The sequence below is a fragment of the Vulpes vulpes genome, chromosome 2 (genome assembly GCF_048418805.1).
Source record: "Vulpes vulpes isolate BD-2025 chromosome 2, VulVul3, whole genome shotgun sequence".
In the NCBI taxonomy this organism is placed as follows: domain Eukaryota; kingdom Metazoa; phylum Chordata; class Mammalia; order Carnivora; family Canidae; genus Vulpes; species Vulpes vulpes.
The window spans coordinates 37,938,239-37,960,174 of NC_132781.1; the positions used below are offsets into that span (position 1 = coordinate 37,938,239).

At 41.8% G+C, this 21,936-nt stretch overlaps 1 protein-coding gene and 1 pseudogene across 1 annotated transcript; both read left to right on the top strand.

The window, feature by feature from the left end:
- The first annotated feature begins 287 nt into the window (after window positions 1-287).
- On the top strand, window positions 288-1,314 carry LOC112918160 (palmitoyl-protein thioesterase 1-like; annotated as a pseudogene).
- A 2,638-nt stretch (window positions 1,315-3,952) lies between these two features.
- On the top strand, window positions 3,953-18,456 carry LOC112918101 (protein SLFN14-like). The gene is made up of 5 exons (XM_072747694.1): window positions 3,953-4,187; window positions 6,377-7,566; window positions 9,847-9,966; window positions 11,632-12,346; window positions 14,388-18,456. The coding sequence occupies exons 2-5, from the start codon at window positions 6,432-6,434 to the stop codon at window positions 15,220-15,222; spliced, it is 2,805 nt and encodes a 934-aa protein (XP_072603795.1). The 5' UTR covers window positions 3,953-4,187; window positions 6,377-6,431; the 3' UTR covers window positions 15,223-18,456.
- Window positions 18,457-21,936: the final 3,480 nt, after the last annotated feature.

A 21,936-nucleotide genomic window follows, 5' to 3' on the forward strand; every position in this document is an offset into this window, starting at 1 on the left:
ATCAGAAGGATACCAGTGTGAGAGTGAGGCTGAGAGTTGAGCAGGTGACAGAACAAAAAGTGAGAAGGAATTTGGAGGTAAAGTGTGTGAAAAGGCTGAACGCAGGCCTTTGGAGTTTATTATGTTGCCATGCTGATTGTGCATCATAGCATCTGTTCTGTCTTCTATCCTGGAAACTGGTTCAGACAAACAGGTGTAAAGGGGTAATGCCAGCAAAGCAGAACTTGGTAGGAACAGTAACCTCAGTTACTTTTAAAAACTAGGGATGTCCAGAAACCTACTTGAGAATGTCAGGTCACGATGAACAAATTAAAACACAGGCAGAGGTCAAGGTGGCATCACCCAACTGCTTGTGGCTCCTGGTCGTCACTCTCCTGCCGGGATCTGGTGCTGCCCGGGTGCCGTGGCGTGTGGACCCGGCCACGCCGCTGCCGCTGGTGATCTGGCATGGGATGGAAGACAGCTGTTATAATCCCTTAAGCATGGGAGCTATCAAAAAAATGGTTGAGAAGAAAATACCCGGAATTTACATCTTATCTTTAAAGATTGGGAAGACCCTGATGATGTGGAGAACAGCTTCTTCTTGAATGTCAATTCCCAAGTAACAACAGTGTGTCTGATCCTTAGCAACAGATTCTTGCTAAGGATCCTAAATTGCAGCAAGGCTACAATGCTATGGGATTCTCCCAAGGAGGCCAATTTCTGAGGGCAGTGGCTTAGAGATGCCCATCACCTCCCATGATCAATCTGATCTCGATTAGGAGACAACATCAAAGTGTATATGGACTCCCTCGGTGCCCAGGGGAGAGCTCTCACATCTGTGACTTGATCAGAAAAGCACTGAACGCTGGGGCTTACAACAAAGCTATTCAAGAACCCCTGGTGCAAAAAAAAAAAAAAAAAAAAAAAAAAAAAAAAAAAAGAACCCCTGGTGCAAGCAGAATACTGGCACGACCCCATAAAGGAGGACATGTATCGCAACTACAGCATCTTCTTGGCCGATATTAATCAGGAGCGAGGCGTCAATGAGTCCTACAAGAGAAACCTGATGGCCTTGAAGAAGTTTGTGATGGAGAAATTTCTCAATGATTCTATTGTGGATCCTATGGACTCTGAGTGGTTTGGGATTTTACAGAAGTGGCCAAGCCAAGGAAACCATTCCCTTGCAGGAGACCTCTCTGTACACACAGGACTGCCTGGGGCTAAAGGAAATGGATAATGCAGGACAGCTAGTGTTCCTGGCTGTAGAAGGGGGACCATCTTCAACTGTCTCAGGAATGGTTTTATGCCCACATCATACCCTTCCTTGGGTGAAACTCTTGTAGTCTGCACCAGAGCTCAGGGAGCTCCGAGCACTTCTAAACCAGTAGGAGACCATTACCCTCATGCCTAAGCCTAAGCTCCCATCCAGCTTGCAACTAATCCTTCCCTCTAGTTATCACCTATCATGCCCTGCTCAGAAAGATCTAAGACTCGAATCTTATACTTTGCTTCATCCTATCAGCATATGGTGTTGAATGCAAGTTTTATTAGTTAATAACCATGCATGGAGATTATTTTACAACCCCTTGATGTGGTCAGGCTGCCTTAGGAAACCGAGTCTGCTGCAGATCAGTGTCAGAACTGTGCCCAGACAAGGATGAAACTGAAGCAATTAGAGTCTAAGGGCAGACACCTTTTCCAGAAAAGCCTCACCACATTTCAAACCCAAGAGGTGGCCAGTATCCAGGGTTGTGACCATAAATGCTTTCTCGGTTTTGCTGCTGGAGTTACAACCAGTGCTTGGGAAAATATTGCTTAGATAGCGTTTCTGCATTCTTTCTTGAGGCTACCCTCTTTACACAGTACGTTGTCTTCTGTGGTGTCTCAGCATTTGGCCTGTTCTGCTGGGCCACCATCTTGTCTCAGCAGCACTCTTTTGGTCTCTTCAGGTAGTGCTGACTTAATTGCTCTGTTACAAAAGAGGGGAAGTAGTGCCCAATTGGATTGCTTAAGGAGGGGCGCAGGGGTGGGGGGGGGCATCATGCTTAACTTAAGGGAGTGAAGAAAAATGTACAACTCTGTATGTCAACTATACTTCAATTGAGCAAACGGTGTACAAGCAGAAATGAAAATGAGGACGCAGCTGCTCCCTTCCACTCCATCCTTGATTAACCTGTCCCCTTCTCAGTGTGGCCAGTGGTCTGCATTCTAGAATCACTCTGTTGCTGGTGTTAGCAGACGATGGGAAGAGATCGGGCTTTCTAACTCCCATCTCAAAAGACTATAGTACACTCTAAACTATTTCTGAAGCATTTAATGAAAAAAAAAAAAGATTATTTGTTCAAAAAGCTTGGGGGAGTATTGCACATCCCTTTTCTCCTGTTGGAGATCAACTCACATTAGGCTACTAAGGATTGAGAATTCCAGCTACAATAAAGAAAACTAACCTTTACCTACTGTTTGCTGACACTATTAGAGCATGGACATCTTAGCCTCCCACTCCCCCATCTGAAAAAAACCTATCAGCACTTTCTGGAAGACTGTTCTGCAGAATGCCAGTGTGAGGGCCCACTGCTATGCTGGAGGGAAGCATCTTGTTAGTGCTGCTAAGTGTACCCTTTATGATTTTCCCTCACCTCCTCAAGCTTTATTTCTCAACTAAAAGATGAGGATTAAGGCTAACAAGTGGGGGGATGTGAAAAAAGTTTTATGATGTTGTCTAAAAGAATAGTTTCTTAAAAAAAACCAAACACATGCAGAGTTGTCTGGCGGTATGATTTAGAGGGAGACAAGTATATTGGTTTCCTTTGGGTGCTATTACAAATTGCCACAAACTTGGTTGTTTAAAACAACAGAAATTTATTCTCTCAGCCAGAAGTTTGACATCGGTTTCACTGGGCACAAATCATGGCTATGGTGGCAGGGCTGTGCTCCCTCCAGAGGCTCTAGGGGAGAATATACTCTGCTCTTCTTCCAGCTTCTGGTGGCTGCTGGCATTCCTTCTCTTGGGTGGCCACATTGCTTGCTTGACTCTCTGCCTCTTTGGTCACATCACGGCCTCCTCTTGTATGTATCACATCCTTCTGCCTCTGTCTTAGGAGAACACTGGACTGAATGCAGGGCCCACCCAAATAATGGAGGATAATTCCCTAATCTCAAGATCTTTACTTAATCACATCTGCAAAGACTTCTTTTCCTTATAAATTAACACAAGTTTGTAATTTTTTTTTTTTTTATGATAGTCACAGAGAGAGAGAGAGAGGCAGAGACACAGGCAGAGGGAGAAGCAGGCTCCATACACCGGGAGCCCGACATGGGATTCGATCCCGGGTCTCCAGGATCACGCCCTGGGTCAAAGGCAGGCGCCAAACCGCTGCGCCACCCAGGGATCCCTACAGGTTTGTAATTTTAATCATCAGTGGCTGTTATTCAGCCTACTACAAAGGAGCTTGCTCCAGTTTAATCAGCATCCTCAAATCAGAGATAACTCATCTGTTGTTGTTTTTTTTTTTCCTATTTAGTTGGGTTGTTTTAATTATAAAAACAATTGCTGTTCATAGCAAACATTCAGGAAAAACAAAAAAAAAGTTTAAAAAAAGAAAAGGAAAGGAAAAGAAATTAGATTAAAAAAAATCATGTGTAATCCTCTCACCCAGGGATAGATAGCCCCTCACCAATTAGCATTTTTCTAGGCTGTGTCTTTTGCCCAATGAAAAGGAAGAGCAGAAAAAAGAAGATAAAGGTAAACAGAACAAGTGATTTGGAGGGTAATGGCATGTACTGGCAATTTTCATAACGGATATACATAGAGGGGAGCCCACTTTAAAATAAATCTACAACTACGAAATGACGTTACCTGGGGCAGGAAATGCCTGTACCACATGTGGTCATGGCAGTCTGTTCTTCAAGGGTGGGAAGTTTAGCTTTGGCCACTCACTGGAAAACTGCTGAATTTTTCCATTACCACTTCATTCACTCCCAGAGGTCAGAGCCTGGCCTGCTAATCTGCCCTGTCATAGGCTTCTCTTGGGTTCTTATCAGCCTTCCTCAGTGGGTCAATGTTATGAGGACTAGGGGAGTCTGGCATGTTCCTGCTCCTCCCAGGCTGATATCAAAGGGCAGCAGGAGCTGTGACAGAAGGCAAATATTCAGACCAGAGCCAGATGTGGAACTGAAACAGCAAGAGGAAAAAAGCAAGAGCACAGGTAAAAAAAAAAAATTTTTTTTTAAATCTCATCCATCTCATCTTAGGTATAATTCATGTCTGAGCACACAAAGGGCTTAGTAAAAGACTAGCTAACTTGTAGACTTGAAAAGTATAGTGAGTGAGAAATTTGGGGAAGTGTAGAAGAATGTTCATATGGACCTAGAATCTCAGAAAACTTTCTTTCTGTCATAGTTGTTATCAGCATTCAAGTAACATCGATCAATCAGACTTGGCAGTCAAGAGAGTATAGGTCTTTCTAGTTCAAAAGCAATTAGATTTGTTCTTTGGGCCCCAGCAGGTGGAAATTATAGGAAGGTGAATTAGAGTTGAAAAATCAGGAAGCCAAGCGCCTGGGTGGCTCAGTCGGTTAAGCATTTGGCTTCAGCTCAGGTCATGATCCCAGGGTTCTTGGATAGAGCCCTGTGTTGGGCTCCCTGCTCAGCAGGGGATCTGCTTCCCCCTCTTCTCTCTCCCTCACCCCTCTCTTATGTGTGCTCTCTCTCTCTCTTTCTCTCTCTCTCTCAAATAAATAAAATCTTAAAAGAAAAATCAGGGAGCCATTTCTTTTTTTTTTTTAAAGATTTTATTTATTTATTCATGAGAGACACAGAGACAGAGGCAGAGACATAGGCAGAGGGAGAAGCAGGCTTCAGGATCACCGCCCTGAGTCGAAGGCAGATGCTCAACCGCTCAATCGCTGAGCTATGCAGAAGTCCCCAGAAAGCCATTTCTAACACAGCTTTCAGAAAACAGAAGGATCTAATTTGAGAGGTAGTGAGTTACTGGTTGCTGGGAGTGTTCAAGCAGTTGCTGGAAAGCAATTTGTTTGGATTTGGGAATATTACAGAGAGGACTTGAGACTCAAATAAATGGGAGCACCTGCCTGGCTCAGTTGGGGGAGTGTGTGACTCTTGATCTCAGAGTCGTGAGTTCAAGCTCCATGTTGGGTGTAGAGATTACTTAAAATAAATAATTTTTTAAAAGAGAATCAGATAAATGGTTAGACCAGAAGGTCTTTAAAGTTCCTTCCAAACACTTCTGTGATTCTATTATATGAATAAAATGTTTTCAGAAATTTCTCTAAGAGCCATACTTTTACATTTGCCTATAGAAGATGCTTATGTATGAAAAAACAATTCATAGGTTGATTCTGGTTTGCCTGCAGAAAGTGAGAAGGTGACCAAGAGCAAACTAATGGCAGGAGAGGGTACCCATCCTTTGGGATGCCTACTTTTTTCCCTGTTGGTGGGTATAAACAACACCCACATGGCCTCTGCTTGGCGAAGATTACACAGAAGAAATGGTCTCTTCTTTTAGAGGAAAAATTTTGACTTAGGTTAGCCAAATTTTGTTTTGCAATTAGCAAAAGCTAAGGGGGTTGTTTCTAAAAACATTTGCTTCAGAACCCTGATTTCAACTCGGGTGGCTGTTCTCTGGTCTGTGAAGCAAAAAGGAGGTTGACAACAGTTTAATGACTTTGTATGTCCCAAAGGCTCAGTTCTCTTCCAAGCCTTAGAGATTCCCATGGCACAGAGCAGAACTACTTAGGAGGGAAAGAAAACTCCTGCTCCTACCTCACACTGTGTATCAAGAACTGTATTTTTAGGAGGTTTGAGGAGCTAAAATGATTTCTGCATTTGGTATCAGTAGCAATTCTTTCAGGAGTAAAATTTTTTAAATCTATAAAATAGCACATAAAGAATACCAAATGCTATGTTTGTTTTTATAGCAAGATCTTATAGCAAGATCTTCTACATCACATATACACCCCAGTACTATCCTCCCTTAGTGCTCTGTTGCCTTCCTTCCCTTCCCCTTTGAATTATAAATAGGAGCATCTTTTGGCTTCAACCCCTACTTCTGCATATTGTTTAATAACTTGCTTTAGCTCCCATGCCAACCCATGCCCATTAAATCTGGGCTCACTATTGCCACTTCCTGATTTTAACTGAAAAACAACTAAAAATTTTAGCAATGTAATTTTTCCATTATGGCCAAATATTAAGCATTCACCTTTATCTATGCCTGCTCCTGCTGGAAAGGCTCGGGCTCTTGTCCAAGTAGTTAGAGAATGGTAATATCAAAGACTATTTCCAATGTTAAAATGTGTCTCCGATAATTTATGACTTCAAAGAAAATATCTTGAATCTCTGGGATTCTTGTTAATATAGAAATGTTTGTGTCCAGGTTATTTACTGGAACCTCGTTCTGTTACCACTTGGAGCACAGAGGGGCTGCTGGAATGGCGGGCCTCCAGACTGATGTGGAAATGCTCTATCCCGAGACAGTTGTACACGTGGGCAGGGTGACTTTTGGAGAAGAGAACAGGAAGAAGATGATCAATAACTATCTGAAAAGAACTGAGAATAAGAAGATCATCCAAGCCACCTGCGCGCTGTTAAATTCTGGAGGGGGTGTGATCAAAGCAGAGATTGATGATGAAACCTACAGTTACCGATGCCACGGGCTGGGACAGGATCTGGAAACTTCTTTCCAAAAGCTCCTTCCTTCAGGTTCACATAAATACCTGGACTACGTGCAGCAGGGGCACAATCTCCTTATTTTTGTGAAGTCCTGGAATCCAGATGTTTTCAGCCTTCCCCTACGGATTTGCAGCTTGCACTCCAATCTATACCAGAGAGCTTTGACTTCCACCATCAATTTGACTGCCAGGAGTGCCCTGGAGCTTCTCAGAGAGAAGCAGTCTAGAGCCCAAAGAGGAAGATCAAGGGTGAGGGACCTGAATTCTCAGACAGTTCCTGACAGAGACATTCAGGAAGAGAAAGATATGAGGAGTTCTGCCTCAGAATTGTTTCAAAAGGATAGGCTCATGTATAAGGAGAAACTCAATTTTACTGAGTCAACCCATGTCGAGTTTAAAAGGTTCACCACCAAAAAGATTGTCCCCCGGGTTAAAGAGATCCTGCCCCATTATGTTTCTGCATTTGCCAACACTCTTGGAGGATACCTAATTTTGGGGGTAGATGATAAGAGCAAAGAAGTATTTGGATGTAAGCGAGAAAAAGTGAACCCCGACTTACTAAAAAAAGAAATAGAAAACTGTGTAGAAAAGTTGCCAACATTCCACTTCTGCTGTGAGAAGCCAAAGGTGCATTTCACTACCAAAATCTTGAATGTCTACCAAAAAGATGTCCTGTACGGTTACGTCTGCATGGTTCAAGTGGAGCCCTTCTGCTGTGTAGTATTCACAGAGGCCCCGGATTCTTGGATCATGAGGAATGATGCTGTCACAAGGCTGACGGTGGAGCACTGGGTGGCCATGATGTTGGATGTTCACTCAAGTAAAACAGAAGAGAAGTCGTCATCCAGTTGGCAGGGAGGAACCCCTTCGGTATCTTCTGTGGCTGTTCAGTCAGGTATTTTAATAGAAGAGTAGAAGGCTGTTTTGTGGGGCAACTCGGTGGCTCAGTGGTTGAGTGTCTGCCTTTGGTGCAGACTGTGATCCCAGGGTCCTGAGATCGAGTCCTACATCAGGCTCCCCACGGAGAACCTGCTTCTCCTTTCTGCCTATGTCTCCGCCTCTCTGTGTCTCTCATGAATAAATAAGTAAAAATCTTGAAAGAAAGAAAGCTATTTTTGCTTACAAATAATCTCCCATTATAAGTTTCTTTTAAAAATAGTGTCCGTTCCAGGGTGCCTGGCTGACTCAATCTGTGAACCATGCAACTCTTGATCTTGGGGTCTTGATTTCAAGCCCCAAGTTGGGTGTAGAGATTACTTTAAAACGAAATCTTGGGCAGCCCCGGTGGCTCAGTGGTTTAGTGCTGCCTTCAGCCCAGGGTGTGATCCTTGAGACCCTGGATCGAGTCCCACATCAGGCTCCCTGCCTGGGGCCTGCTTCTCGCTCTGCCTGTGCCTCTGCCTCTCTCTCTCTCTCTCTCTCTCTCTCTCTCTCTCTCTCTCTCTGTGTGTGTGTGTGTGTCTCATGAATAAATAAATAAAATCTCAAAAAAAAAATCTTAGGGACACCTGTGTGGCTCAGCAGTTGAGCATCTGCCTTCGGCCCAGGATGTGATCCTGGAGTCCCAGGATCGAGTCCCACATTGGGCTTCCTGCATGGAGGCTGCTTCTCTCTTGCCTGTGTCTCTGCCTCTCTCTCTCTCTCTCTCTGTCTCTGTCTCTCATGAATAATAAAATTTAAAAATTTTTAAATAAAAAAAATCTTAAAAAAATTTTTTTTCAGTTCTGAAGACTCAGAATATTAACTCTTTGAGGTCAAGTAATGCTTGGATTTTAGTCCACTTTGGGAAAGTTATCCCATCAGCTATGAGTTAGTGAGAGTTCCCTTTTATGCACTGTAACTGCCTGTTGAAAGAATTTTGCAGCCTGATAGTCCTAGTCAAAAACATTCACCAACAGTGTTACCCTCTAAAGATGGTATTTGAAAGAAACACATTAAGGATGACTCTGCTAATTCTTTCAAGGGAAGCTTGTTGACAAACCTCAATGGTTTCTGTAACATTAGGAGCTAACACCTTCAGCCCGCGGGCTTGAAGCACCACCAAGTGGGGGAAAAATGATGCAAAGGAGATGGGGAACAAGGGGTGGAGGTGGGGAGGAAGACTCCTAGCGTTTTTACTTCCTTCATGGTTTGGCTCAGAATCAGCCCTGGTGATTTCTAATCAGTCCAGTAAGGGCTTACAGACTGAATAAAACTTATCGGTGTGACTTCATGGTCAATATGTTTCAAATTTAATAAAAGAAGCCGGGATCAAGACTTGAGTGATTTTGCTGGATCATTTTCCTGTCCTAAATTTGAGTTTGCTTTTCTCATATACACACATACCCCAAACTAGAGATCCACCACTTTCTGCTCCATCTAAACTTTCAATGGGGGCTTAAACAAACTATAACAATATAAAAAAATACGGTGCTTAACTTTTTCTGATCCCCCACTATAAGTTTTTCCTCTTAGGGATGACCAAGAATCAGAATATCAGAGTTAGAAGGAAACGTAGGAGTCACCAGCTTACTCTGGCATGCGAGAGGGAATAAATGACTTGCCCAAGATGAGTCACACAGTGACTTAGAAGATGGATTAAAAAAAGAAGAAGAAGAAGAAGATGGATAACCCTGCTGGAGTCCCCAGGCTTCTTTTCCTGACATATGTGAATTGTTTGAGGCATAGAAAGTGTGAGAGTGGCTCAGGTACTGATGCATATCACATGTCAACAGTAGTAAAAGCAAGAAAGAGAGTTTTCTGGGGTGCCTGTGTGGTTCAGTCAGTTAAGCATCTGAGTTTTGATTTTGGCTCAGGTCATGATCCCTGGGCTGTGAGATGGAGCCCTGTGGTGTCAGTCTCGGTGCTAGGTGTGGAGCCTGCTTATTTCCCCTCTCCTCCAGCTCTGCCCTCCCCATCTCTCACTCTTTCCCTCTCTTATTTTTTTTTAAAGATTTTATTTATTTATTCATGAGAGACACAGAGAGAGCGAGAGGCAGAGACACAGGCAGAGGGAGAAGCAGGCTCCATGCAGGGAGCCCGATGTGGGACTCGATCCCGGGACCCCAGAATCACATCCCGGGCCAAAGGCAGGCACCAAACCGCTGAGCCACCCAGGGATCCCTCTTTCCCTCTCTTAAAAAAAAAAAAAAAGTTTTCTTTTTCATCTGAGACAGTTTGCCATGTATTTGTTTAGCAACTTCCAGTTTGGCCGCTGACTCCTTGTGTGCACCAGCTCCATCAACACTAGGAAGCCCATCATTTCCCATAAAAGTCTTGGAATTTAAGGGGCCTCTGCAACAGCGTCTGTTTCCAGGTATTCTTTCTTGATTTCAGCTGAAGGGACTATTTTATAAAATTAGGGTGGAGGGGGACACCTGACTGGCCTAGTCAGTACAGATGTGATTTAATCTCGGGGTTGTGAGTTTGAACCCCGTTGGGCATAGAGTTCACTAAATAAATAAATAAATAAGTTGGGAGGAACTGGTAGCAATTAGTCCTAGGCTTTCTCCTTAGAGGAGGTTAAGTGCAGGACTTAGCAGACATAATGGTCCTGAAATAATAATTACGACTGACTCTTGCTTCTCACTTGTTGTATCCACACTACATTTCTGTATCCTTTGGGGCTTCCAGTTACACGTGACTTTTGTTCTCTAAATTTGAGAGTCTACACCACAAGAGAACTGCCCCCTGGCTTTCCAATGAGAAGGAAGTGAGCCACAGGGTCACCTGGACTCTTCTTAAAACAGAATTTCTCAATCTTGGCACTACCGATATTTGAACTGGATAATTCTTTGTTAAGAGAGGCTGCTTTGTGAATTGTTGAATGTTTAGCAGCCTTCCTGCCCTCTACTCACTATAGATGCTAGTAGCACCTCTCCAGCTATGACAAAAAATATTCCAGACATTGCCAAATGTCCCCCAGGGGGCAAAATTGCCACATGGTTAAGAATGGATGTTCTAAAGGAAAGTTCCTATTTCCTTACAGCATCAGGTTCACACACACACACACACACACACACACACACAAACCCTTAGCTGGAAGGAATACCCTCCTTGTGGTAGTACATAACTTGGGGTTGGGGAGGGGGTGCTAGAAGGTTATCCTGTGAAGACCTCTGTTACCTTCCCCTGTACAAGAGCTGCCATAAATGGGAATTTCATAGTCCTGGCCTGTGAAGAGAGGGTGTTTTCTTTTTTAAAAAAATTATTTTTTAATTTTAATTTCAGTATAGTTAACATACAATGTTATATTAGTTGCAGGTGTATAATACAGTGATTCAGCAGTTCCATATATTACTCAGTGCTCATCAAGATAAGTGTACTCTTAATCTTCTTCACCTAATTTATTCATACCCCCCCCACCTCCTCTCTGATAACCATCTGATTGTACTCTATAGTTAAGAGTCTGCTTTTTGGTTTGTGTCTTTTTCCTCCTTCGTTCATTTGTTTTGTTTCTTAAATTCCACGTATGAGTAAAATCATATGGTATTTGTCCTTCTCTAACTTAACATTGCCTAGCATTTTACTCTCTCGATCCATCCATGTCATTGCAAATGGCAAGATTTCATTCTTTTTAATGGCTGAACAACATCTTGTTGAATGTATATAGCATACCTTTTTTATCCATTAATCTATGGATGGACATTTGGGCTGTTTTCATAGTTTGGCTATTGTAAGTAATGCTGCAATAAACATAGAGGTGACTATATCCTTCCTATTAGTGTTTTCGTATTCTTCAGGTAGTAAATACTGGGTTTTGTGATTACTGGATCTTTCTAGATAGGTCTCCAGAGGCAAGGAAAACAAAAGCAAAAACAAATTATCGGAACTACATCAAAATAAGAGTGGGTGCTTTCTGTGTACCCAAGGAAACCCATAGTTTCATGGCTAGATTCATTTCTTCCTATGATGTTGCAGGAATACTTACAATATGCTTTTGTAAATTTTAGTTAGTAACTTCTATTTCTTGCATTTTCAGTGACACAGGAAGAGATACAGTTTAAACCAGAATCTCTCTGTAAGAAGCTCTTCTTGGATCATAAAGGACTCGAGGAATTAATGAAGACACAGATATATCCTTGTTCTCAGGGGATTGTGATATTTTCTAGAAGCTGGGCTAGTGATATTGGCTTAAGGAAAGAGGAGGGTGTTCTGTGTGATGCTCTCCTAATAGCAGTTAACAGTCCCCCGGTACTCTATACAATCTTAAAAAACCCCAGTTGGAATGGAGGGCTTGAGTATGCCCGAAACACTGCTCATCAGTTAAAGCAGAAACTGGGAACTGTTGGTGGTTACACAGGGAAACTGTGTGTTATCCCAAGGCTGATGTACTTGCCCAGCATACAGTGTAACCCTGGTGAAATCCTCGTGCACTACCCCCAATCCTACAGGCTTACTACCAAGGATGAAATGGAAGACCTGTTACAGGCCCTTATTGTAGTCTCACTGTGTTCCAGATCTCTTCTGAGTGACCAGCTGGGCTGTGAGTTTTTCAACTTGCTCATAGAGGAGCAGTGTGAGTTACTCTCAGAAAGCCTTCAGGAGACACGTGAATTGTTCATCCACTGCTTTCCGGGAACCAGAAAGACAGCCCTAGCCATAAAGATCATGGAGAAAATCAAAGATTTGTTCCAGTGCAAACCCAAAGAGATTCTTTATGTTTGTGAAACTGACTCCTTAAAGGATTATGTGACGTAAGAGTTCCACTGACTCAACACAATATACATAGCATTTAGTCAGTCTTTTCCACAGTATCACAAAAGCAGTTTGTGTTTTTAGCTTAAGACTTGATGATGCCTTAGCTGCATAAATGTGAGAGCCCAGACTGTATGCACATTTCCAAAACATCAGGTAGTTAAGCTATCGATGGATACTTTGCAATGCTCAGGCTTGAACATCTCATTACAAATTAGCCAACTATATATCACTTTAAATTTCTCTAACTAGAAACACTTTTCCCCTACAATCTCTGGCCTTAACTCTAAGAAAAGAAGATATAAACTTGTCCTGCTTTACATATATATTTTGCTTGATATTTAATGCTTTAAAGCCAAAGAGTATTTCAGTTCATTAGACATTATACCTAACAGGAACTTGAATTTAAGTACCATTTGTTTTTGTTTATAAAATATTTTCATTTGTTTGACTTTTTCTGAACCAACAATTTCAGAAAACATGCAAATCTGCCTCTGATTTAAATATTTACCTATCAATTTAGTAAAAGAAATTAGTTGTTATACAATCCAACAAATGAGGGCAAACTCATTTTAATTTTTGGTTTGGTTTACTTATTTATTCAATAAATCTTTTTGAGCACCACTTCTATGCTAGGAATGTGTACTTTTAGTATTAGCAGGTGAAAAACATATTGAAGACCTGGCCATAAAGTCTAACAAAGGAGACAAAAAAATAAGCAATGTGAGTGTTGTGTAACAACACATTTATGCAGCTAAGGCATCACTCAACATGGTTATAAAGATATGCTCATCTTAACTTAGGCTGGAGGTTGATCAACAGATAGTCCCCAAGGAAGGAGATCCTTGCGCATACTCTTAAGAAGTCAGTAGGAGGAGTGAGTAAAATGAGGGCTTTTTAGGTAAAGGGCACACAGCAAGTGCAAAGGCACATGAGAGAATCAAAATAGTGGGTCTGACTAGGGCAGTGAGAGAATGGGGGTACGTGGCAGATGATGAAATCGGAAAGGAGATAGATGCCAAATTATGGAGAATCTCATAAACTATGCTGAGGGCTATGTTTTATAGGTAAGTCAAAAATATCCCAGTCTAAAGGCAAATTCAACAAGTATCTATTGAACCCCTGGTATGAGGGGGCTAAGAACAGTGCTTTTCTTCAAGAAGTCTACACAGTCCCAACTGGTGGAGAACATGAGTAGCTGTGATTCAAAGCATAAGGGGTAAAACCCCAAGGACTGCATATGTAAAATCAGGAAATGTGTGAGAATAAGGGATATAACTTAGATTCAAATTAGAGGAGGCAAGAAACAGCCAAGTTATATAATTTTTTTTAACAAACTTGGTCATATAATAATATGGTAATAAACTTGGTTGTTTCTTGCCTCCTCTAATATGTTGAAACATACTATAAAGGAAAATTGAGCTAAGGAAACACAGTAGCAGTTCCAGAGAACCATAGCCCTGTAGATTTGTTACCCTACTTGACATGTCACAGAACTCAGCAACCTCCTGATGTTTTCCTTACCAAAACCTAGGGAGGCTTTGGTTTTGTACTACAAGGGGAAGGGGAGATAGGACTTGCTTTAGAGGAATTTGTTCTAGCTCATACCTTTTTGCACATAAAAATTATGTCTCTAGGGACCTGTTCTCCAGCTCTAAAAAGGACAGAAAGTTAAGTAACAGTAGCAGCAAGTATAAGTTACTTTTGAGATTTCCTTTCCATGTAATGAGCTTGTCTTCAGAGATTGCCAAGCAGCAGAAAAAGAGTAGTAATAGAAATAAAATCTCCTACCTGGGTTCATCTCAAAAAGTTTCACATGCAGATTTAGTTAGATAACCCCAAAGAGGAAGGTTTGCAATTATGTATTCTGTCTGCAGATCATTTGTAAGTAGAGCAGTTCTGTAGTGTTCCAGACACCACGAATCCATGGATCAGCCTCTCATGAGAACCAGCCTCTGATTCCAATCCACGTAGTAATGAATACATGTTGGTCCCTTTGTTTATATGCCTGAAACCTTATTCTCTCTTTCATCCTCTCAGCCAACAAACCACCTGCCAAGCTGTGACCCGGAAGATCTTCTTACAAGGGGAGTTCCTTAAGATTAAACACATAGTGATGGATGATGCTGAGAATTTCTGCAGTAAATATGGAGACTGGTACTTGAAGGCCAGGAGCATCACTCATCCAAAGGTGAAGGGAGCTGGCAGTGAAAACCTTCATCACGGGATCCTCTGGATTTTTCTGGACCCTTTTCAGATCCATTGTGCAGATATTAATGGTCTTCCCACTCCATCTGCTCAGTTTCCCCGAAAAACAATCACCAATGGAATCCACTGTGCTCTGGAAATAGCAATGGTCATGAAAGAGGAAATGAAGAGGATCAAAGCAAATCCTCCCTCCAGCCTGGCCCCAGACACACTGTCATTGTTCAGGGAAGCTGCCTACGAGGAAGCAGTGGGTGCCCAGGCTCTGCCTGGGGTGTTTGAGACAGAGACTAGCCTGACTATGGAACAAATTGTGAAACGGGTGGCCAAAAGGTGTCACAACCTGTTCCAATGTGGCTATCAGCCTCAAGACATTGCAATTCTGTGCAGGAAAGGGGAGGACAGAGGACGCTATGAGTGTGCACTTCTAAAAGCAATGGAATTATTTGAAACCCATGGAGTGACAAAGGTTGTGTTTAGCCAGGCCTCTGGCGTTTGGGGCAGTTGCATCGTTTTAGACAGTATTCAGCAGTTTTCAGGCCTGGAGAGGAATATTGTGTTTGGGCTTAGTCCAGAATGGACCCTGTCAGAAGAAGCTCATAAGCTCCGCTTTGCCTCACGGGCCATTAAACACCTCTACCTGTTTTATGAAAAGAGGGAAGCTTTCTGAAAATTATTTTTAACAGTACAGGCAGTCAGGAAGGACAGTGTCCCTTCTCCCAGGCAGGTGGCGGCCACTCCTTCTCACGTATTATCAGTGAGGAAATCAAGGCATAGTAAGTATGGATAGTGTGGAGCCACGGAGACGTCTCTTGGGCGAGACCCTTCCATTCTATGCGCTGTCACTGTCCTTTTCCCCATCCACTTCACCTCCTTCCTGTACAGTGATAGCAGACTGAAGATTGGTCCTCTGCCTCTGGTCTTCCTAGACCAGTCCATCTTTCAGGGACCAGACCTTGTCCTTAGATAAAGAATGGAGTGTGTGGCATCCCCTGCCAATATATCTGCAGTGAGTCCCTGAAGTCTTCAGGTCAAACCCATTTCCAAGGTATTCCATGATACACCCTGACTTACTCTTCTAACATATCCTTTGTTCTACTTCCTCTCCCAATATGTATAAGGCACCCCCAGCCTTGCTGGCCTATTTTGAGAGTAGGAGATAGGATGCCCTCCAGGCTATGAACGTTGATTGGCTATCTCAAGGGCAGTACCTTGGTTAGACCTCTTACTGGCTTTGGGTCTCAAGATTTATGGGCCTAGAACTTGATTTCCTCTTTGCACTAAATATGGATTAGTCTCTTGGGGATGGCTTTATGGTAATCAAGCTCACAAAAGACCAATGCATAAATTAAAATATCACTCTATCAATTCATAGTAAGGATTGTAGTAACAAGTGGGCCAGATACTTTTGCTAATCAGTATATTCAACACTAACATAGGAAGCCAAATTATACAAGCAGAGCTTTGCAACAGTGGTAATCTCATTCAAATGTATGAAGACTCTAGGCAATGTTAGACTACTGCAATCATCTCTAAAATAGGGATATTTCACCACAAGGACTAGATAGGTCAGGCTTACAAAATAATGCAAATTTAGAATGCTAAAGGTGACAAAATGTTCCACATTCTCTGCCTCAGATGAAATTTCTCTTCTCTCCTAGTTTCTAAAGTTGACCACCAACCTTCGCCCTCACTCCTCCCAACACAGACACACTTTGCTCACATTCATTCTCTACATATTGTTACATTCACCTAGGCTCAAAACTGCTTATACTCTGCTGCTGGCCTGGGAAATGGTCTGTGTACAGGAGGCCTTTGTACATCTCTGAGCTCTTCCATTATGATTTGGTGTTTATTTTAATCTAGCTCATAAGGTTACAGGGAGCCTGGATGGCAATGCTACTAACTATACCACCCCACCCGTACATACTCCTGGCTCCTGGCTGTGTTCTCTTCTCAGCTTTCAAACCCTTGTCTGCCCCTCTACCTGCTGAAATCCTTACTTGCCAACAAGTTCTTGTTCAAATGTCCAACGCCTCAAGTAAACTTTCACCATCCCCCTAACTTAAATTTGGTCTCTCCTTTTTGCAGCCATTCTATGGCTTAAAAGACTTGATGATAGTGCCAAACTCATTCTAAAGTATGCCACAGAAGTAGCTGTTGGCATCATCATATCTATGCAACATGTTCCTATCATGTCTTCTTTCTAACGTATGTGAAATAGAAATAAAATCAAAAGTTCCCTTTCTCTAGTCAGCCCCCAAAATTGCTAAGCTCTTCAATGCAATCTTGCTTTCCTGTTTGTAAGGATTTTTAAGCTGCTTTGAAGATATTCTGATTTCCAGATTGCTTTTAAGTCCTGGAAAGGTTTAGGACAACTTTATTGATGCCAGGGAGGCATGAGTGCAAAAGAAAGTGTGGAAATATTCCTCTGGCTATAATTTCAGATAAAGCTCATCAGCTTTCTAAGAGATGAGAAAACAGGCAGGGCTTGGAAAAGCACTCAAAGCGGCCTCTCAAAATCACTCAGGCCACCAGATGGGCCAGTCTGAACCTAATGGCCAGATGTCTTGGTGAAAGGATTGAACAGAAGAACTTCTCCCCTGCCTCTTGCTGCTTCAATTACTTGACATTTCAACCTTTTTACCTTTCCTTGGGGTTTTGGGTACTTTGGGTACTTTGGAGACACAAAGTTCAACAATTAATTAATTTCAGATGAAGCAGAAGATAGCAGTGCATTAATATTTGGAGATGTGTGCATTCTCGATAAATAGTCAAAAGTGGAGAGGGATTAGGGAATAGGAAAAACAGGGAACTGTTATAATTTAGTCATAAGCATCAGTATCATTCAACTTTTTAAAACCCTATGTATAATTTGATAAAATAACTCATTTGAAAATGAATTGTTTTATATATTGAATGTGAGAGTCTATCAGCTCTTAGTCTACTCAAACAGCTCAGTCTGACTGAAAGTAGAAAAGCTAACTCAGTGGTTCTCAATTCTGGCTACTCATTAAAATCATCTGCCCCCCCGGGGGATGGGGGGCAAAGAGGCTTTTAAAAATACCTGTGATCTGGGGAGTGTGAATGGCTCAGTGAAAAGCCTGATTCTTGATTTCAGCTCAGGTGTTGATCTCAGGGTTGTGAGTTCAAGCCCCATGTTGGGCTCCATGCTGGGTGTGGAGTCTACTTTAAAAAACCAAAACCAAAACCAGTGATCAGCCCCAACACCTAACCAATTAAACAAGCATCTTCAGCTGCAGGCTTGAGCATTAATATTCATTAAAAGCTGTCCAGATGATTCTAATATGCCACCAGGGTTGAGAACTATTGAACCCATCTTCACATCTGTTCTTTCTGTCCTCAGATAGATATATACACATTTCTCTTCCCATCAGACTGTGAGCTCCTTGAGAGTAAGGATGGTCACTCAGGCATCTTTATTTCCCCAAATGCATGCAACTAGTGCAGTGCCTCGAACATGGCAAGTGCTCAGTAATTATTTGTTGAATGGACCTGCTGCTTTGAAAATCAGAATCTACTAGGGACAATGCCTCTGTTCACTGAAACGGATATCTAATTTTAGAATCTTCAAAGAGTTCAGTGTGGAGAATAATCAACACTGACATAATGAAGAATAGAATGAAGGAATTTAAACTGTTTTTAGGCAAGGGGCAAAATTAAAGGTCCAGGTTGCTGGAAGTTCATTAGATTTGAGTTGGAAAGGAGCACCTGGGTGGCTCAGTGGTTGAGCATCTGCCTTCAGCTTGTTGTGATCCCCGGCTCCTGGGATGGAGTCCTGTATCGGGCTCCCTGCAGGCAGCCTGCTTCTCCCTTTGCCTATGGCTCTGCCTCTCTCTGTGTCTCTCATGAATAAATAAATAAAATCTTTAAAAAAAAAAAAGATTTGAGTTGGAGATTTGGAATTGGTGGGGACTAAGAATAATTGACTTAGAAATCTAAACTTTTCTGTAGACTCTTAATATAATGCATAAAACAATTTGATGAAATAACTTACCTATTACAAGCATCTAAAACTTAGAAGGGTGACAGGGGATCCCCAGGTGGATCAGCGGTTTAGCACCTGCTTTTGGCCCAGGGTGTGATCCTGGAGTCCCGGAATCGAGTCCCGGGATCAAGTACCAGGGTGGAGTCCTGCGTTGGGCTCCCTGCATGGAGCCTACTTCTCCCTCTGCCTGTGTCTCTGCCTCCCTCTCTCTCTCTTTGTCTCCCATGAATAAATTTTAAAAAATCTTTTTTTCAAAAAGAAGGGTGACATAATTCTATTATGTAAGTTTGAGAAATGGAGAAAGACAACATAAAAAGTTCTTATCATCTTGTTATTCAGGCATAATTTTTTCCTATTTGCTTATTTATTTCCATTCTTTGTTGATATACAAAAATAGTATGTTATGATCGAGTTGTACAATCAATTTTATATCTTGGGTGCGTTTTCTCCACTGAAACTTTTTGTGAATCATTGTTGTAGATTGCATTACTGTTCCCAACACTCCATCACTGTAGTTCCTAACATTGGAGCAGGAGTATATTTCTACCCCCTTGATGTGGGTTTGGCCGTGTGACTTTATATGGCTAGTTAAATGTCAATGGTTGTGATGTGCACAGAGGCTTTACCACTTCAGCAGTAGGGCTGTTCTCTTGGGCTTCTTCTCTGGCCATGCAAAAACTATGTCTTGGGTAGCCCAGCAGTCACTGATGAGTGAGAGATATGAAGTGGACTTGCAGTCAGCTCACAGCCTGGAGCCAGGTTCAACTGATCCCTACTAGGTTAAACAAAACCCAGCTGACCTGGGGCCTCCTCAGTAACTCAATCGGTTAAGTATCTGCCTTTGTCTCGGGTCATGGTCCCCGGGTCCTAGGATGGAGCCCCATATGGGGAAGGCTCAGTGGGAAGCCTGCTTCTCCCTCTGCCCTGCCTGCTTGCTCCCCCTACTTGTGCTCTCACTCTCTGTGTCAAATAAATAAATAAAATCGTTTTTAAGAACCCAAACCCCAGCTGACTGCAAATGCATATGTGAGAAATACGTGCTTATTATTGTACACCTGAGATTTCAAGGTTGTTTGTTTTGCAGCACAGTATCCCAGCAGATTATAATAATTGTGCACTATTAAAATTAAGCCAGCCACATAGGCAGATGGCCTTTTCTTTCTTTGATTGGTATATTTATAAATTCCAGAGATGAGATTACTGGATGAAAAAGGTAACCTGGATAAAGATTCACCTCATTTATGTTGGTTCTACTAGGAAAACCCCTATACTTGACCATGCAGATTTGTTGCCTTAAATAAGAAAACAAGATGCTGACATCAGATTTGATGACAAAAGAGGCACTGGTATCTCAGAAGCAGGTGGGTGAGAATATGCTGTCTGCATGGAGAATAAAACCAATGCTCATCACCCCGCCCAGAACCTAAGAGGAAGTTCTTAACTTGGAGAATTACAGATAGGAACATTATATAACCTTAACATTTTCCATTTAGGAGAGATGGGGAGGAAGTGTAGAGGTGAACAAGATTTCCTAAGAAGCTGAGCTGCCTCAGTTTCCCTAAGGTTTGGGGGAGGCTGAACATTAAATTGTTTTCAAGAAGCTTCAATTTGAAATAAGTACAAAATTTAAAATAAGTGTGTGTTATTATTTATCGAGCTCTAACTACAACCAGCTACTGATGCTGATTGTTAATGCTTTGCCTATATTCTCACATCTCTGTGAGATACATATACATTATCTCCATTTTATTTTTTATTATTTTTAAGATTATTTATTTATTTATTCAGAGAGAGAGAGAGAGAGAGAGGCAGAGACACAGGCAGAGGGAGAAGCAGGCTCCATGCAGGAAGCCCAATGTGGGACTCAATCCTGAGTCTCCAGGATCACACCCTGGACCGAAGGCGGCGCTAAACCGCTGCGCCACCGGGGCTACCCGTTATCTCCATTTTAGAGATAATAAAACGGAGGCACAGAGAATTCAACTTTCTCAAAGGTACACATCTGGTAAGTGTCCAAGCTGGGTAAATAAGTAGATTCTTTGATATGGTAATCTTAACACTGAGAATGTATAAATACTCTGAAAATACTCTCCGGAGGTAAAAATACTCACATTTGCTAACAAGATCCCCTGTAAGGCTTTCATTTTTAGAAAGCATTGGCCTCCATTGTTAAGGAAAACAGCTGACTAGTCTATACTGTTTCCTGTATTTAACATCTGTCACATCTCCCAGAAGCTCCTGATCATTCTAGAAAAATCTGAATTTCTTCTTCTGCAAAGTTCAAGATTAGACTCAGGCCATATTCCTGGCTCATCTTAGGTCAGGCACTCCTAACACGAGCAGCTGCTATATCTTAGCTTCTCCTTCTGTGAAGTTGGAGGTAATTTAGAATGTAAAGTCTTCATCTTCCTTCTTCCTTTAAAATCCCTTAGAATATATTTATATATAATATGTATAAATATTATATAAATATATAATACAATATAAATATATATTATATACATTTATATTTTATATAAATTTATTTTTACATAACTATAAAATGTATAAAATATTATATATTTTAATATATTTATACCCATATCTATCTATGTTTAAGAGTAGATCTTGATGGTTATCAAATGGAATGGGCATTTCAAAAGTTTCAGAGAAGCCATAGCTGCCTCATCAATATTGCAGTTGACAGAGGCAATATGATTTTTTGTTGTTGTTTGTTTTAATTGAAGTTTGATTTGTCAACATATCACATAACATCCAGTGCTCATCCCATCAAGTGCCCCCCTCAGTGCCCATCACCCAGTTACCCCCCCGCCCACCTCCCCTTCCACTCACTACCCCTTGTTCATTTCCCAGAGTTAGGAGTCTCTCATGGTTTGTCTTCCTCTCTAATATTCCCCACTCAGTTCCCCTCCTTTCCCTTATAATCTCTTTCACTATTTCTTATATTCCCCATATGAGTGAAACCATATGATGATTGTCCTTCTCCGATTTGACTTACTTCACTCAGCATAATACCCTCCAGTTCCATTCATGTCGAAGCAAATGGTGGGTATGCGTCCTTTCTGACAGTTGAGTAATATGCCATTGTATATAAAGACCACATCTTCTTTAACCATTCATCTGTTGAAGGACATTGAGGCTCCTTCCACAATTTGGCTATTGTGGACATTGCTGCTATGAACATGATTTTGAAATAAAATTTCAATCAATAAGCTTCAAATAATTAAGTTTTCAATTTTGTTCCTTCTTTCATCTAGGCCTCAAATGGAAGTGAAGAATGAAGAATTGGGACATCGCCACTATGTCCCAATACTTATTGTTTACTGCTTCAGAATTATCTCAGGCTATTTGTATTTAAAATCCACCTTCAGGGCA

What these genes read in the sequence shown, in the direction of transcription:
- LOC112918101 (XM_072747694.1), top strand. Translation starts at nt 6,432, where the DNA reads ATGGCGGGCCTCCAGACTGATGTGGAAATGCTCTATCCCGAGACAGTT. An exon ending in GCAACAGCGTCTGTTTCCAG is followed by an intron (nt 9,967 to 11,631) that starts GTATTCTTTCTT and finishes TTGCATTTTCAG; the next exon opens with TGACACAGGAAGAGATACAG. An exon ending in TCCTTAAAGGATTATGTGAC is followed by an intron (nt 12,347 to 14,387) that starts GTAAGAGTTCCA and finishes TCATCCTCTCAG; the next exon opens with CCAACAAACCACCTGCCAAG.